Source organism: Topomyia yanbarensis, chromosome 2, assembly GCF_030247195.1.
Source record: "Topomyia yanbarensis strain Yona2022 chromosome 2, ASM3024719v1, whole genome shotgun sequence".
Classification (NCBI taxonomy): domain Eukaryota; kingdom Metazoa; phylum Arthropoda; class Insecta; order Diptera; family Culicidae; genus Topomyia; species Topomyia yanbarensis.
In genome coordinates this window covers 161,979,244-161,998,466 of record NC_080671.1, presented here as the reverse complement: position 1 = coordinate 161,998,466, position 19,223 = coordinate 161,979,244, and the positions used below count along the sequence as shown (strand labels likewise).

The 19,223-nt window shown below is 38.4% G+C and overlaps 1 protein-coding gene across 1 annotated transcript in view; it reads right to left on the bottom strand.

Annotated features, from left to right (window-relative positions):
- LOC131681939 (protein pinocchio) overlaps positions 1–19,223 on the bottom strand; it is a 172,908-nt gene that overhangs the window by 13,540 nt on the left and 140,145 nt on the right. The window contains exon 3 of the mRNA XM_058963041.1: positions 10,561–10,627. Within this exon, the coding sequence (XP_058819024.1) occupies positions 10,561–10,627 (67 nt within the window). The remainder of the gene's footprint in view (positions 1–10,560; positions 10,628–19,223) is intronic.

Sequence of the window (19,223 nt, the reverse complement as noted above, 5' to 3'; positions counted from 1 at the left end):
ACTTGCGCTAAATCAATTCGCGACGTTGCTTATCGGGTGACGCCATTTGTTCCAATTTTCGAAATAGTGACAGTGATAAAAATAACAGTGTAAACAAAACACTCTTAACTACCCAAATTTTCAAGAGAAAATATTCAATGTAGTTTTCCTTTTAAAACATTCAATGTGAGAATTCCTCCTCGTGAGGAATGGCTGTCTGGCTGGATGGAGCGACAACTTAAAGAATACATAGTTTGTTATACTGATGGTTCTTTGTTGGTCGAGCCGGTGCTGGTGTCTATTGTCGTGAAATGAGATTAAACCAATCTAATTCGCTTGGTAGATACTGTACTGAATTCCAAGCAAAAATCTTCGCGATTCTGTGTGACGTACCATCAGCACTTTAACAGGGAATTTGCGGTAAAAGAATCACCTGGACTAATGATAGTTAGTCAGGGATGCCACATTGAAATCTGTGTTTCGGCCAAAAAAACCTTTTTACCATCTGTGATGACTAAAACAGGAAAAAAAAATCTGTGAAAATCTGTGATAAATTTCCAAAAAATCTGTGAAAAATCACAATATTTCCAAAAATCTGTGAAAATCTGTGAAATTTTTATCATAATGCCAAAAATCTGTCATCTGTGAAAAAGAATCTGTGATCAAAAATTGTGAAAAAAATCTGTGACATTACAGAAAAATCTGTGAATATGGTAACCTTGGTTAGGTTGTTTGCCCTTCATGCTGGTATTAAAACAATGTTCTCTTTAGGGATTGATATAGCATTTTGCTTGCATTTGCCTGTGCAGCTACAAGGTTCGATTTCAGTACTGCTGGTTTCGTTTTTAGATCAGTGTCGTTCTAGGTTCGCTCGGAACTGTCATTTTTATAAGGATTTTGTAAATATTAGAGCGAACCTACAATCTAAAAATGAAATCAGCATACGTCTCGTTAGCACTAGTTAGAACTTCATCACTTACGGGAAATCGTAAGATAGAAGTCGTTTAGTGTGTCCACAATACTGTTCCCAATTTTGGGCTTAGCGTCATCCCGATGCATTGGACAAATGCCGTGGTTCTGAAGAAACGAAGTCGAAACGCACCTGGACTAATTGAAAGAATCTATTTTTGCACTCACAGTCCGGCTGTCCTGAAAGCACTTAGTTCGACAGATTCGAGACCGAAATTAGTAATCGTATGCCGAAATCAATTCGAAGCACTTCAAATGCTATCTACCTTTTGTGGGTATTCGGTCATTCCGGTATTACTGAATATGAATGGACGGACGAATTGGCTAATGCTGGCGCTGCAATACAATTGCGTATCCGGATTTTTGGTTCTTCATGCATAGATGAACCTATGTACAGAGAGCTGAAACTCAAGGATATGTTATTGTTTCTAACCCAATGTGGTAAAGAGCTATAGGTTAAGCCGTATCTGAATGATAATATCTCTTCGGGGGTGTTGTCGTTTTTTTATCTCATTATTCAATCGGGGGTGTTGACATATCTGCTCTGCTAGAAGTGTCTCCCTTGGGAGTGAATGATTACAGTGATTACTTCCGTATCCCCAATCTTGCCACTTTTCCAATTCTTCCCATCGGGAAATGATGAAAAGACAAATCACAGCAGGCACAAATCTCCGATCAACATGGTGAACGTGCCATTTGAGTCAGTCGCTATATGATTCCTGATATACGACCATGAGCCTGGAAGTACGTATCAGCTTCACTCGACTTCGCTGTTTTTTGCGCCGTAATTTAGACAGGATCTCCGTATCTCAGTATCGATGATGATACACTAGCCAGAAGACGTCTCTTGACACTGTTTGACATAGCGTTGTTTGGCATAATTCTAGCGAAAGGACTGATAGCTTTGGTCGCCTTCTTGCAAGCACAATCAAAGTGATCCAATATTGCCAGGAGCGCCAAACGGCACATTCGGGTCGATACCAGTAAGATCCTAATTATAACAAACTGGTCGCAGGACATGGAGTTTGAGTGGCATTACGAATCGACAGCTACCGTATTCCACTACCCTGGTAAGGATAGGTTACGCCTACCTAAAACGGCGAGTGGGCTAATGGCTTATAGTTTCCTCCCGTCCCGTACTATCTTCTATAGGTTAGAAACCCGGCACCTTGATGAGCTCGCATGCGACCTCACTGTTCGCAATGGTGATTAAACCATGGGAGGGATCAAATAGAGGCGACTAGCGGCTTGGAGTTGGGATCCATCAATATGGAAGGTATCATAATTAACCTAAATAACACAAATAGCAAAGATAAACAATTAAAAATGGAACAAGTGTAGCGAATCCGTTAGCCAGAACGGATTAGCAAGAAGACTGGTTTGCCCAAAGTGATGAAGTTGAGGCAAATAATTCGATGAGCTTTACGAGTACGTAAAAAGCAAGGACAATCTGTCGTACCAGTCATCGAATACGAACAGATGGTGTTGTTTGAGAGAGAGTCGAAAATGCGCTGAAGACCACGGAGGAAGCAAAAGCAGAAGCCTAGGAGATGACATATGGTGACCGGTATACACGTATACAGCTGTCCCAGGAAGAACTAGGCGTACTCATGGTGAGATGCTATTGGAGTTGAAGAAGGATCCATCGATCAAGATATCGATCTATCTGGAACTCGTGGCAGAAGCGGCAGGAGAGGATGCGAACGTGAGAGTTATAACTCAGGAAGCTACGGTCTTTTGTAGAGGTCACAAAAGAAGGCAGTGAGGTGTGCTCTGATAGAGCTATGTAACCAGGTAGAGACAAACCGTTCCGTGCGATCAGAAACGGTTTCAAACGGGAAATAGGGTTAAGCAAATTAAACTGGTACAAAAAGCTGTACCGAGAACCTGAAGCTAATATTTAGGTACCCGAGCAAATTCTCATTGGTTCAAACATGAGAATGCTCGGGTACCAAAATATACAAATGCTCGGGTACTTAAATATACAAACCCCATACAACCCTTTAAAAATACCATGAACACAGTCAAATTTTACAACCTGTTTGGACGGTTGTCTCAAAACATGGTCTCAAAACCCATATATACACCAGAATATGGTTTTTAAATAACTGGATCTTCCAGATCCTGGTTTTCATGGGTTGAACTCCTTCTAAACACTATCATGGTATATGCAGTGGTGGTGAATTCGGACCATCAGCATGGGGGTATTATGAGTTTTTCGTTTGCTCGGGCAACGCTCATCGAATCGCAATGACAAAGATCAAAGCTCCATCGACGCCACTTCAAACGTGCCCTTATCCAAAGGTAATCGTGGAGGGTCCTTGCCAAAAGCATTATCTAATAACGTGGTTGTCGACACCGTACAGCGAAGTAGCAGAAATCGCCGAAGATATGCAAGTCTCCCATATCGAGCTTCTGACGGTGGCGAAGAGTTTAAAAGTGAAGAAAGTTTCTGAATCCCCGATGAGGCATTGAAAAATGCAGTCCTGGTATTCCCGGACATGTTTGGGACGGGAAAATGTACTTTTGCATATAAAATATTTAAAATAATCCATAAATAATTGTAAAACGATCCATAAAAAAGTTGTCAATGTTCCATAAAACAAAACTGAAAATCCATAAAACAGTGTGAATGATCCATAAAAAGGGGTGATTTGATCCATAGATTATGTAAAATTGAACCATAAAATGGTCGCAAAAGAGCACTAAAATAGTAATAAAAGAGCAATTAAAATCAACCAATGCCCCATAAAAATATTGGAAATGTTCCATAAAATGATACATTTTGCGCCATAAATTTACTGACATTGATCCATAGAATATTAACAATGTACATTAAAACACGTCGATATGTTCCATAATATCGACAAAAATGTTCCACGGTATTACAAAATGGAGCAATAAAATGTCAAAAAAAGTTCCATAAATTTGATGCAAATGTTTGCTAAATAATTTTTCTTGGTCCATAGAAGATGTACAAATGAACATTAGAAATGATTCATATATCGAACGTTAAATTATGGTTCATGGATATTTACAAAACGATCCATAAGAAAAGAAAATGTAAAACGATCCATTAATTTGTGCTTATGAACTAGAAAAAATAAATTTAATGAATTCATGCGAAATTTTATGGTAAACTGAAAAAATAAGTTGTGCTTAACAATTCTCATAACAGTGACAGTGTTTTAACAAGTGAGCTTATACTGGGAGCTAGTGTGATGCGGCTTGGCCGCATATCCGAGGCCAAGGATCCGAAGCCGCGCAAAGCCACTGAGGATCCGTTGGACGAGGCATTGATTAACCCGTAGCTGAAATTGCAAGCAAACCCGTGGTCCTCTCGTTTGCCCGGTTTACTTAAACATAGGGGCTATAGCTAGTTAAAAGCCGACTGAGCGGCAGCGAAGTCGGACAGTGCACTAGAAAGCGATGTGGCGTAGTCACATTAGTCAGTGTTCGTGTATAAAGTGTCCGTTTTCGCTTCAGATAGTTGGTATTTGCGACTCATGCCAGCCTGTTCCAGTGGTCTAATAACTCTCAGCGCTCTAATATCATAAATACCCTGACGTTTAAAGAGTTGCCATAATGATTTCAGGTTAGCTAAGGTCAGTTAGCTTACTAGTGGGATACGGAAGCTGAAGTTTAACTATAATGTATGCATTGTTTGTTGTACTTTGACATTACAACCAAATATAATAAACTTTATTATTAGTTCGAATAGCAACAATTTCGCATGAATTCATTAAATTTAATTTTTCTGGTGCATAAGCCCATATTAATGGATCGTTTTACATTTTCTTTTCCTATGGTTTTGTAAATATCCATGAACCATAATTTAACGTTCGATATATGAAAGATTCTAATGTTCATTTCTACATCTTCTATGGAGCAAGAAAAATTATTTAGCAAACATTTTTATCAAATTTATGGAACTTTTTCTGACATTTTAGTGATCCATTTTGTAATATCGTGGAACATTTTGGTCGATATTATGGAACATATCGACGTGTTTTAATGTACATTGTTAATATTCTATGGATCAATGTCAGTAAATTTATGGCGCAAAATGTATCATTTTATGGAACATTTCCAATATTTTTATGGGGATTTAGTTGATTTTAATTGCTCTTTTATTACTATTTTAGTGCTCTTTTACGACCATTTTATGGTTCAATTTTACATAATCTAATCATTCACACTGTTTTATGGATTTTCAGTTTTGTTTTATGGAACATGGACAACTTTTTTATGGATCGTTTTTCAATTTTTTATGAATCATTTTTGTTGTTTTAGCGGCGCAAACTTAGGGCTGCCGTTTGGGACTGTGAATACCTTGATAATAATTTGAATGAATGAAATACCGATGTCCAAACCAGGGAAACTGCAAAGAAACCCAGCATTGTACAGGCCCATGGATTACGGGAAGCTTTCGGAAAGGGTAATTCTCAATAGGGCAACGAATGTCACGGGAAATGAAAACGGTCTGTCAAACAGGCAGTTTGGATTTCGGAATGCAAGATCTGCGGTGAAGGAACCCGAACCCCCATAGAGAGAGAGAGAAAAGAAGGCATCTGAACTGAAGAGGAGATGATAACGGTAGGGGAGACCGGGGCTAGTTGGCGGTGTTTTTAGTTTTCATTTTTTACCGCTTTGATGTAGGTAGATCTGGCAAAATAGAACACGCGGCATGAAAGAGCAGACTGTTGCCAACATCTTTGATTTTTTTAAAAGTGTTTGATGCATTGTCTCCTTTTCTAGAGACAAAAATATGTGACGGGGAAAACGCGCCAACTTACCTCGGCCCCGGGGTAAGTTGGCGGTATGTGAGGATATGCCAAAAACTAAGCAATCAAATGGAGATTCAATTACCTCAAGGGTCCTTTTGGAACGTGCTGAATGTCTTTTCGAGAAAACTGTATATTAACCGACATTTGCTATTATATTTCAATTTCAATACCCCGGAATTTTGACTTTGACGCTTACTCCCTATTCAAAAGCAAATTTTCGAAATTTTTCGTGCAATTGGCCGGAATAAATGTCTCCTACATTGGCGAGATACACAAGAAAAAGATTTTCTTACTTTGGAGTGAATTCCAGAAATAAAATTTTTGATGACATTTTTGCACTGTAAATAGTACCGCCAACTTGCCCCGCGTGCAACACCGCCAACTTACCCCAACCGCATATTTTATTAAAAACTATTTAAAAAATAACTTTTGTTTGTGGATAGATATAATATCTATACGGATACTGAAAGCTCTTTTCACGCGCTATCGAAAAATATAATCATTCGGGAAACGGATTGAAAATCACCCTAAATATCGCAAAGTATTTAAAATTTAGAAAATTTACTTGGTATGCTCGAAAACACAATATCGCCCACAATTTCAACAAAACAAAATGCTTTGCAACAAAAACACATCAGATAATGTGTTTCACATTACTTGAGGTACACAACGAGAGGCAATGCTTTATGTCTAATAGAAACGGAGAAAAGGGGCTTCCGCCAACTTACCCCAACCGCCAACTAGCCCCGGGCTCCCCTATTACACTGTGGTAACGATGCACGCCAAGAGTGCGTTTAACAGCGCCATCTTGGAGTCTATAGCAGCATCATTGCACAAAATGCACAACTTCGGGGCAGAAGGATCTAAGAGGAGGACGGTGGTGAACTTCGTGTAAAAAGTAAGTGGACCTTTCGCAAACCACGGACCTCTGTGAAATCGTTATCGTGAACCCCCTATAATTTAACATCGATTTTGTATGCTATCAATATATTATTTTCAATCTATTAATTTATTCAATTTTTTATATTCACTTGGAAAACATATTCTTTTTCGCGAATCTTCAGCAACTACTTCACGACCCCCTAGGGGTCCGCGAACCCCAGCTTGAGAATCGCTGCTCTAGATAATCTGTAGTTCATCAGGATTTGTTACGTCATGAGGGTACTGATCTTCATAATCGCCGCACAATACGTTTCGTTCCCGGTGTTTCGACACAACTCTTTTAAACAAATCGATTCGCTCCGCTTTATCTAACGTTTTTAATGCGGCTTTTGCAGAACATGGGGACTGAATTATTTAAACATTTCACCATTTTAATTGCTACCGAATTTCGTCAGAATAGAAATTCTGGTTCCGGAGTTACAAGTAAAAAAGTGCAATCGTGTAGAAGCGCAAAATAGGCTCATCACCCTTATGCCTTCGTTTACAAAATTAATTCAATTTACATGAAATGTTGAATTTCATGAAAAGTATTCATCGGCAGCATTATTCCCTGTGCTCGCCACATCTTTGAAAATTTCATGAACGCTCACTGTTGACAAATTAGCTCGCGATCGTCGTTTATTCTCTTGGGAAAGATCTGGAAAATTTTTCGCTGTTCTCATTTAGGAAAGTTATTCAAATTTTCAAATATGCGGCTTAGAATGATGAGATTGGAAAATTTATGGTTGTTCGTATTATATGGCAGATATTACTTGCATTTCTACTGTCGCCATATGCAACGCTGTCCTATGTGCTATGCAGGCCCGTGCGCACGGGGGGGGGGGGGGGTTCAACCCCCCCCCCCCCCCCCCAGAAGCGTTTTGAATTACTTTCAAAAATTTATTATCTTCCTGTCCAGGAAAAAAATATACTGCAAACCGTTTGGGCACATAAAATGTCATTTGAGTTTGGTCACTCTAGAAACAAGTCAATGAAGAAACCAAGGACGAAACTTTGCGAGGGTGGCTGTAAAGGGATGTATGTCAAGTTGGACGGCTTCTCTGAAGGATCGGATAAAGTTTCGACAAGCTTCGATATTAGCAAAAGTAGTGAGTAGACAGCAGTTGTCGGTCAGCGGGCTAGCAACGGCAGTTAAGGAGGAAAAACACGAAGTTGGAGAAAATCGGGATATCGTTGTCTAGAGAAATTTTACCGCCGATGATTATTCCGTTAGAAATGGATTGCGAAAATGGGCATTGGTATAGGGTGAAATACCGCCGCCAAGAAGTTCTCAGCTCCAGCTAGCAGATAAGTAGGAACGACTAGCACCAAGAAGGATAAGAAACCCGGCGTGGTTGGTGGTTGAAAACAGATGTAAATTCTTATGATCGACACTCCCGGATCGGTTCATGTACCAACAGAGTACGATATTTGCAGCAGACCTGAGCTGGTGAAATATATCGCGAAAGTTTAACAGCAAGTAAGGAAAAGTAGCTATGGATAAAAACATGACGATTAACACAAAACAAAATAAGCAAGAACACAATCCTTACTAAAGCATAAATTCAATGTGAACAACTACTACAAACCAATCCGAATTCACCACGAGTCAGCAGGCAACGCACAATGGTCGGAAATGCCAAAAAACGTCACTAGAGGCCAAACCATTGAATATATTCATAGGGTATCTTTGGAGGAATTGTTCGTAGGAATATTCCCCACAATCTGGTAAAAAATAAATTGAGGCATGGCTTACTATGATTGAACTAGAAAAATTAACTTTTTATGCTGACGAGGAAAAAAGTTGGTGTCTTCGACAAAGTTTTAGGAATGCTCATAATGAAGAATTTTGTTGTACAACTTGAGTTTGTAGGACTTAATATTATCAATTTAAATTTATCTTTTTAATATAGCTTTTTTCGCTGTGACTTTTCGTGCAAACGATGTTTCAGACAAATGTTGAGGTATTAAAACTTCATTAAATTGTTGAAGACTGCATGTAAAAATTAAATTATTGTTGAAAACTGCATGTAAAAATATTGTTGAACACTGCATATAAAATTTTTACCTGAAATCGGCGGCGCGGCGCACACCTCTTGTAAAAATACTCATTCGTTTTAGAGTTATTGAAGAATTTTAAATTTTTTTACACCAAGTTCAACTGCGTATAAGAGAGAAAGGTGCAAACCAAAATGGACGAGCAGACACTATTTTCAATGTCCGGACTACGCATAATAAAGGTAAGAAGGTTTTAAGCTCATTTTGTAATGTTTTTTTTACTTTGGTATTTTTACTTACAGTCTTCAACAATATTACGTGGTTTTAATGCCCCCACATTTGTCTGGAGCACGGTTTGCACGAAAATTCACAATGGAAAGTTATATTTAAAAAAATAAATTTGAGGGTGTTGCCATAGAAAACGCTTTACAAATCGATAACAGTAAATCCTACAAGTTCTACTAGTTCTACAAAATTCTTTATTACGAGCATTTCTAAAACTTTGTCGAAGACGCCAACTTTCTACCTCGTCAGCATAAAAAGTTAATTTTTTAATTTGATCGTAGTAAGCCATGCCTTATTTTAATTTTTATCAGGTTGCGGGGAATATTCTTACGAACAATTCGTCCAAAGATACCCTGTGAATATATTCGATGATTTGGCCTCTAGTCAATTAAGTTCGCGTTTTTGGGGTTTCCTACCACTATGCAGCGGTGTCTTTTGATGACTCCTTCTCGATAACAAACATATACCCAATTTGTTGAACAGGGTCGTTTGGTTCACAAGACTAGGTCCAGGCCTCTGAAAAAATCTTCAAAGTTTGAAGGTTTCTGTACGTTTCTTTTAAAATAAACGTTAAAAAAATCAAATACCACCCCCCCCCTTGAGAATTTTATGCGCACGGGCCTGGTGCTATGGGATTCTCTACATACATGGTACAATTATACGTAGAACGGCGGTGTAAGACTAAATGATAGATAACCAATAAATAACCGTTCAGTCATACTGGCGGAAGTGCCCTTATTCAAAATGAAATTAGGTTTCGCACTAACCGAAATAACCTCACTAAATAAGCCAGATGAACTTCGTTTGGGCGAAATGGACCGTGAACGGTCTCAGCCGTCAAATAATTGACACAGCAAAGAAAAAAAAGAACTTCGTTTGACAATTCTCGGTGGTTTGTTTACAAGAGAGTTACGTGAGTTCGAATGCAACAAAGAATTGTCAAACATGAACTTTATTCATCAATAGTTCAATCGTGTCGTCATCTGGTAGAACTCGATTCAGATTGTTTTTCTCTGAATTGAGCGACCGAAAATAAAAGTCGCAAGGACGGAACATGCTTCGTAAAACCCGTTTCAAATATATTAGAATATAAAAACCGGATATAAACTTCAAGCATAAAAATCGGACTGGGACATTCCTTTGTAAGAGTCGGGTAAAAAAACCTTCAGTAAAAAAACCGGAAAGAAATTCTTCCGATTCTTACAAAGTAAATCTTGTTAGCCGACTTTTAATCTTGAACATCAAGATATACGGATGCTCCTACGAGCGATTTATTTATTTTTAAACGATTTTATACTGGAGTTTCATCCTTGCCGAGTTTTACGGGTGAGAACTTTTTAGGCGATTCTTAGGCTGAAGGATTTCTGTCCTATTTTTATGCTTGAAGTTTATTTCCGATTTTTATATTCTAATATGTTTGAAACGGGTTTTGTGAAGCATGTTCTATTCTTGCGAGTTTTATTTTCGGTCGCTCAATTGTCGAATGTAGGATAGTTTCTCCTATTCGAGCGAAGAAAGAATCGAAAGTCAACGAACCAACCTAGTGCCTTCGAATGCTTCCGAGGCTCCCCAGAACCTTCGAATGCATTGCGAATACTGCTCACGTCTCGGTTCAACTTACCTCAATGAACTGCACAATTCGGTCAGATGGGAGGCTTGAACGCTGGCGACTGACATTGTAGATGGCACTGAAACGAGAAAATAACAGAAGGAACACATTAACTATACACGTCGGGCGGAATCGATATCTACAGTAAAGATAAACATTATAGCTTAATGATGGATAAACAACAACGCAATCCGATGGCTAAACGACACTCTAGTTTCTAGTTATAAATAGGTGGCATTCAATCGGGCGGTTGGTTGGAGAGACTACTGCTGGTAGTGGTAGTAGTAGTAGCACTCGATAAAAATTACTGGATTGTGGCATTGAACATAAATCTAGTGGCGACGTAATAGCAACAGTTGGTTAGGTTGGGTGCTTATTCTACGAGAGACTAAAAATCGATTGACGCAACACGTCGCGACACTGCACTGATCAGGCGGAAGATGATTGCTCGTAGTTTGCTCTGATTAACGTGCTTCGTTATTGACAGTTGTTGACATTCGTCACCGTCGTCGTCTCCCACATCGTTGTCATCGTGACCAAGTTTTACCTTTCGTTGTAGCTATAGGTAGTAGGGTTGCCACATTCGAAGATTGTTCTGTAATATCACAGATTTATTTAACAATATTTAGATAAATACCTACTCCTGGCGCAGATGACGGATTTTTTGGCTTTTTTTTGCATGTTTTGTAAATATTTCCAATTTAGCAAAGATTTTTTTGGAAATTTCAAATTGTTTTCTTACGCACCATAAATGGTAAATAAAAAGACTTTTTTTAGATAAAACACAGATTCCAACATGGCATCACTGACAGGCAGACAATGACGACGAAGTCGTCGCGTCGGTCGCCGCCGTTGGCGTTAGCTGAATCTCGGAATGAGTCGACAATTTACTGCCGGCAGCTACATAGATATGTGTTATCGGCGCCACGTGTGTGCCTGAGGTACACCAGGCTTCGTAATTGTTTCGTTCGAATTTTCTGGGCTGCTGTGGTTAGATCGCGAGTCAAGGTCGTTTTCTGTTTGTTTACAAGATACCTGCCTTAAACTTCACATTAGTACACATGCCTCTCAGGCAGGCGTGATATCAGCAGTTGGTGATGGGAAAAATCATGCAAATTCGTCGTGATTTCCCCCCGGGGGTGGATATTTCAGATAGCTTCTGTACTGCAACCGGTTATTGTTTGACCGGAGATTGTTAGCCTTAAGCATATGAATCACGCGGTATAAGCGTGCGCATCCGTATGCTATTGTACTAAATGAACTATGGTGTAAAATTAAATACTTCGCTCGGATGTTTCTTTTTATTTTCATGTAGACCAAGCCATACTATGTAAGTCAAATCGGACAACGGAAGCCATCACTCAAAAGGGGTGTGTTCATCGGGCCAATTCTGAGGTCGCAATTGAGATAATGGTACAGCCACAAGAATCAGCTGTTTTGCGACTGACCTGCTCGCTTATCTGTTCCTGACCAAGCAATACCCATACTGATAGAGCGGACACGCGCTTGTGAGATGAAAAATGCTTCCATCAGTAACTTCAATAGAAGCAGCTTTCACATGGCATTGCATTTTATTGGGATTGGCGTTTGTGGGGAATAGGATGCCTGATGTAGGCGCCAAGGGAGCCAATGAGATAGCCTTCTGAACCGTATAGTAGGGTAGGGTGGCTGTTGATGTTTTCGTCTTCATGTCAGACAACGAAGTAAGCAAACATTTTTCTCCCACGGCGGATCGTATCAAGGTATCGTGCTCTAGTGATACATTACCTTCGGAACATCGGACGAGTGCACTCGAGTGTTATCATCAGCCAGTGGGCGCGTGTGCGTGGGTATGTGTAGGCATGTTATAATAAGAGTTATTATTATTTCACGTTCATGATATTGCCACGTGAAATTGTATACGCTCCTAAGCGTTGAGGGTCCGATTGTTTATAAACAATCGGCAAAATATGAGACTACATTATATATGATTCGACGTCGTCGTCGCCGGCAGTAATCATTCGTTCGTTACGGGTCGCGTGTGGGGTGTCTGCAAATATCTCTCGGAGGCAGGACCTAATGAGATATGAACGGTGTAGTAATTGGAACTGTCTGCTGTATTCTGTTTTTTTTGCTGAGTATGCTGCTTCAGGGGATATTTGATTATATTTTATGTGGAATTTAATGAAATGATGCAGTTTTTCGCTGACGGTCTTCGGAGCAGTGCTTTGCACTAGGATTGTGGTACCGGTAATGCCGATAGCGAAAATCTCAGAAATACAGCCCCCTTGTTTGTACCGATACGGTTCTTTATGGTACTATGCAATTTTTTGATGGAAAAGGGCCGGTTTTAAAATATTGGATTACAAGGTAGTATCAGGAGCGTGACATTTATAACTGCCATTGCACTTTATGTAATATTTCATTTTCATACTATTTGGTCAAAAATATTTACAACGATCTTGTATTAAATTTCAAAGCAAGTACAACTAGCGTAAATGACGAAAAGCAGCTCCGATTGCTTTAATTTACTCGCTGTGTGCCGACACAATTAGTTGATAACAGAAGGGATTTTTCGGTTTTTTTGTAGCTATCTATAAAAACACGATTTTTTAGTAAAAACGTTCCCGGATGCAGGAAAAAAATATTATTTATTCAACTAATCGTTAGGGTACGCGGAATACTCATTAGGGTGGGACAAAAAAAGATTTCTGCTCCGAGCTGCTTTTTGGATACCGTTTGGGTCCTAGAACAACTGTGTAAATTCTTTGCTCGATCAATGAAACTATATTTTTGCGATCACTATTTAAAGTTTACATGGGATTTTGTATGGAGAAATCGACTTTTACCAATTAATTCATCCAAGAGTCGCTCAGTGCTTCCTAAAAATAAAACGATGCGAAATTCTTATAGGAAATTTATCAAGGAAATAAAGAATCGAACACCGCAAAACGATTTGATGATTGAGGCAAAAGTTATTAAGCAAAAATGGACTGACGATTGGAAAATTTTTGTTTTTTCTAGCACCACTGCATTTGGCTGTCCAAGTATATATAATTTTGCTTTGATTTTCTCTTACTGTTTCTAAATCAATGATCTGAACTGTTTGCAACCACAAGCGCTTCCCAAGATTGTTGAGGGATAAATTAAGGCTTCTTTTGTACAAAATTGGAGAAAATTAAAAGTTCTGTATATAATTCGACCGTCAGCAACAGTGGTGCTATAAAAATTGAAATTTTCATCAATCTTCAGAGCATCAGTCGATTTTTGCATAATAACCTTTTCCACAATCGTCAAATCGTTTAGCGGTCTTCGAGACTTAGTTTCCTCGATAAATTTCCTATAAACATTTTACATCTATTTATTTTTAGGAAGCACTGGGCGACTCTTGGAAAAAATATTTTGTGAAATAAATAAATCAAAAGTCGATTTCCCCATACGAAATCCCATGTAAACTTTGAACCATGGGCGCAAAAATATAGTTTCACCAATCGAACTTACAATTTGCACAGTTATTCTAGGACCCAAATGGAACCCAAAAAGTTTCTCGGAGCGAAATTTTTTTTCATATAACCATGTCCCACTCTAATACTCATATACTAATGGATTTTTTTGAGTTTTGGAATTTTAATTGATCTGTTGGTCCTCAATCGTGATCACCGCAAATCTCTTATATAGAAAAGGGTTTCGAGGAAAAAGCCACAATTTCACCAATTATCAATATATTTTTTTAAACTTGTGCTTGTTTATTTTACTGAAATCATTGCTTTATGCCTTTACGTAAATTCAAACTTTCTTGACATTTTTCGCACAAAAAGGTATGTACCCCCTTAACAATGAGCTCAGATTCGGTTGTTAAGCATTGCGTGTATTCAATTCGTGATATATGAATAGCACGGCAATAAAAGCGAGAATATCGAGATATAATGTTAAAAATTTACTCGATTTCTGCTGAGAATCTCAATGTGAACTGCTATCGAAGCCGAATGCTGCACACTCAAAAGTAATTGTTTTTAAAAGTGCACAGGCATCGAAGTCAAAGTATTACCCGCAGTGGTAGCAAGAACTCTTAAATGTTAGATGCTGTTATGCAAGGCAAACGAGGTTTTTAACATGCTTCATTAACCAGAGTAAGTATTAAATATATCAGAATGAAGCAATGAAATCATTCGTCATCGTTCAACGGATTATTTCTCTCTAGTGTATTCTCTCTTTTAGAAGAAATCTTCGTTCCAAAATTTTACCAAAAAATCCTCAAATCGCCTATTTGCACCATCGAGTTGCAGCAGTGGATAATAATACCATTAGACTTGACTGCATTAACAATTCAGCTTCGACAATCACAACATTCATCCAATCCTTATAAAAAAATCACAATTACTTACACGCGCCGAAAAAAGTTGCAAGTGGCAAACGAAAAACAAACTGGCTGGTTTACTGGCAAGTGGATAACAATCGTGGAAACGTTACCGTTGTCGCATAAACTGCGACTGGAGTGGGGTCGCGGTTTCAAATTTGGACTGATTAAATTGCTACTTTTAGACTGTTCTGCCTGAATCGCAGTGATTATGTTTTGGGTGACGCTGGAGCCTCTATTTATTTATTACTGGAACCAAGAAATGGAAATTCTTCTTAGGAATTCCAGTAAAACTTTGTGAATTTTCCAGGTATGGGCAGCGGACACCTTATAACCAAAGAAACCGGGATATACCAAACCTCATGTTTTGTACCAACAGATTGCACTAAAATAGTAGTACGATTTCAACACTTACAAAGTATCACTAGGATTTTTACGGATTGGTTAGTCGAATGCTATTCGGCTGAAAGGGTTACTCAAGGGGCGACTCCAGCCGGTTTGCAAAAGGGACCACGCTTTCCTGACAAAAAAGAGTCAAATTTTGAAAACTCATTTCTTAACATGGTTCGTATTTAGATATTGGCGAATAGTTGGACAAATCACACCATCTTTGAATGCAATTACTATTGTTTTACTATTTCGAAACGTCACACTAGAGGCTTCAAGACAGATACAATCTGCGCAAGACTGAACAACAAAGTATCCCATGTAATCAATAAGCATTATAACGTAGCCTAATATCTGCTTTAGACCCACATGTAAAGCCGTCTCAAAGAGCCGTGAAGCCCTAAATACTGATATAATGCTGGTATTATGCCATAAAAGGCGAAATATAGTTCTATTACTGTGCAAAGATTGACAGCTCATTTCTGCAGTATTAATGCTATTATATAGCACCTGCGTACAAATGTCAAATTTGAAAGCCTTATATTGGCACTACTAATGGTAAACTTCAGTTGGCTGGCATTATCCGCCATGGTTTTTAAACCATTTATTTTAAACCATTTCTTATGTTTCCTTTCGGTATGATGAGCAAAAAGCAAAAATTTTAAAATAAAATGTTCTATTTAAAACCGTAATTCACTCTGTTCTAATGCATTGTAATGAATATCCTTAATGGGTTTTCGTTCTCACATGATATGAATGTTTACGAAAATTATCTTTAGTAAGTCTCGAACTGGGGTACCTTGCCTCGTCCTTCACGCTAAGTGCACTGCGTTTGCTTCCTGGACTATATTGCATATGTTCGATTGAAATGAAATATGCCGAATATAATCTTCAAGAAGAGTTGCATAACAAATAAACCCACAGCATTACAATAGCATTATATCAGCTTTTTATTTGCTCTATAATGGCATTAAATGCACTTGTAAAGCTTACATGCTTTAAAGATCCTTGAAGCATGTACGCGTTATATCAGATTTATATACGCATATAGAGCAAGCGATAATGCTATATGTCGGCTGTGCAGTTATGCATTATTGATGCTAATATAGAGCTTTATTGCGTTGTTAATGCTGTAATGGAGTTTCAATGCAACATTAGTGCAAATGTTTAGCCAATATAGTGCAATGACTTAATGCTTATGGTTACTTGGGATATATTCAGGTTATTAGCATAAACTAATTTACGCTCAACACCACATATAATTTTGGCATCCTTGCGGTACAGTATGGACAGAAATGTACCCATATTACTTCCCATATTGTGTGACTTCTGATTTGTTACTAAACTAAGAAGAAACGCGAAGACCTAGCTACCAATTTACTTGAAACAATAAAATGCCATCCAGTTAGTAGTCATGAAATAATTGCGACACTGTAACTTTTCTATAGTTTCTCTAGAAAGTATCTTGTGTTTATCCTGGGAATAGCGTAATAATGTGGCCATTATGGAATTGAATCAGTTGGAGCCTCTTGGAACTAATTTGTTTCGAAAAGCTTGCTGTAAATCCCGCATTCATTTGGCTTAAGAGTATTGGAAAAGTGCACGGATCGGTTGACATTGAAGCATCACATCTAAATTCACATCGAAATATCTTATTTGACAAGCAATCTTTACCTGTGGAAAGCAAAGTGAAATTTTTATCACATGTACCATAAAAGGGGCAACTTACAAAACGGAAAGCATATAAAAAATATTGTCACCGCAATTAAAAAAACACTTGTTAGCCAGATGGACCTTTGTGCCACTATTCTGAGAGTGTGCTGGAATGTAATTAGTATAATGCGTTCAATCGAAACCCGACCCAGAAAGAATTATAAAATTTTAAAATGGACTGGTTAGTTTTTAAAATAGTAAAAATTGAACAAAAAGTGGTCAAAATTAGTGCTAAATGAGTTATAATTCATTGTGAGGGGGAGTGAATTTTGGGCAAATTTTGGGTTACGTAATTTTTTTTTAATTCGTTTATTTGGCACGGCTCAAGGCGTTAGCTTCACAGAGCCGTGGGTCCTTTATATATTTACATGATGTAAACAATTAAAATAATAAACAATTAATGCAAAGATGGATCCCGTACGCGCGACTTGCCATTGCGCGCGGAGATCCGTTTTCGTGTCGGGGAAATATTTGCATCCACGTCAACTGTACCATGGGGGTCGTTTGTATCTCTGTCGTCTTCGCACATGTCCGGGTCATCATCGGTTACTGCCTTGATGTTCGCGATCAGGTGTTGTTTCTAACTTCTTTCCCTTTCGGGTCACGAGCGTGAACTCTCCGTCATTGCTAGTAGCTCCCTCATTGATGGCATTAGCTGTTGAGTTTGTGGTGCTTGACGCGGCTTTCGCAGTTGTCATTATTGCTTGAACAGCAGCCACAAATTTAGCAACCGTTTGTGGCTCAGGGAATGATATTGGAAACTGAGTGTTGGTGTTTCTTTCTGTACATGAGCTTTTCTTAGCGGATTCTGGGCAGTGTTGTCCGTAATGTACCGTTTGTTCACAGAACTGGCACGTGTTAGTTTGTTCGTGATATGTACATAGAGTTCGCTGTATAATGGTATCACCCCCTTCTGTTGTGTTGTTGCAGGGTAAGGTAGGAGGGAATGGGTTGGTCTACTCGCATTCTCACCACCAAAACCTGGAAAGTAGTTCCTCCACGTATCCTCCGCAATGGATTACACTTCTCTGAAATACGACATGAATCTTTTAATGGCTACTTTGCAAGTACGTGGTGCCAAATCATGTAATTTAACTTCCACGTTTCCGTTATCCATATACACAGGTATCTTGCTTTTAGCGGTGTCACAATCCAGAGCGTGTTTCAAGTTGTTTTGCGAAATGAATCTTTTCGCCTGGGCAAATTTGTGAGACGATATCAGCACCGCGTGCCTGACGTGTTCCAACTGGATGAAGCTGACATCCGAAAACCGAAGCTGCATTTTCTCCTTCAGCAAATGTTCGGTCTTATGCGGAAAGACCGGAAGTCAATGGCCACCGTGTTAGCCCGAAGAATCACATTTTGTTGATGAGACTCAGTCATCTTGATAGAATAATAGTAACGGTTCCCTTTGTTCTTCAGACAATGCACACAAGAAAAAAAGCAACTGCTTGCGCTGGCTTGGGTAGCAGCAGAGAGCACACTGGTATTGTTACTGATGCCTTTGGTGGTTGAGAATAGACTGGTTACGTAATTTATGAATGGTCCCTTAGATACATTTTCGGCAGTGGCAGTGAAATGATAACAAATGCAAAGGCCAGTTCAATTCCTTTATCGGAACATAAAACACGATGTTATGAATATAAAATATTGTTATATTTGAGTTTTCTATACTTTTTTATACTCTAGCGATCACCCATGATGACACGGAGACTCAAAAGGACCAAGAAATAATTAAAGGATACAAATCATTTAAATGCTTAGCAAATGGAAATGAGAAAAAAGGTCCGGATATGAATATGCGAATATGCCGAGAGTCCAATAATTGATCCAATATTTCACAAAATAACAGTGTTTAAATGTTTTAATGTTTAAAACTTATCTACGAATTTTGTTTTTACTCGATAATTATTTGAGATTTGATTGAACTATAGAAGTCCAGGGATTTGCGTTTCGACTTTGTCTCTTCAGTATCATGTCACCCTACTACTACACTAGACTGATGTCCCGTTAGAGAATAAGTTCGGTTTGCTGATGAGATATTAAAATCTAGCCTTTTTTAACTTGGTGCAGTACATAAGTGCTATGGATTAATAAATAACAGAATAAATAAAAGAGTAAATATTAGGTACAGTTCTAAAGCAAGTGATGCTATAGATTTAACGAAACGATTCAACCTATTCAAAATAAAAACATAAGCAGAAAAAATGACATTTGATTAAATAATTTTTGCGCATTA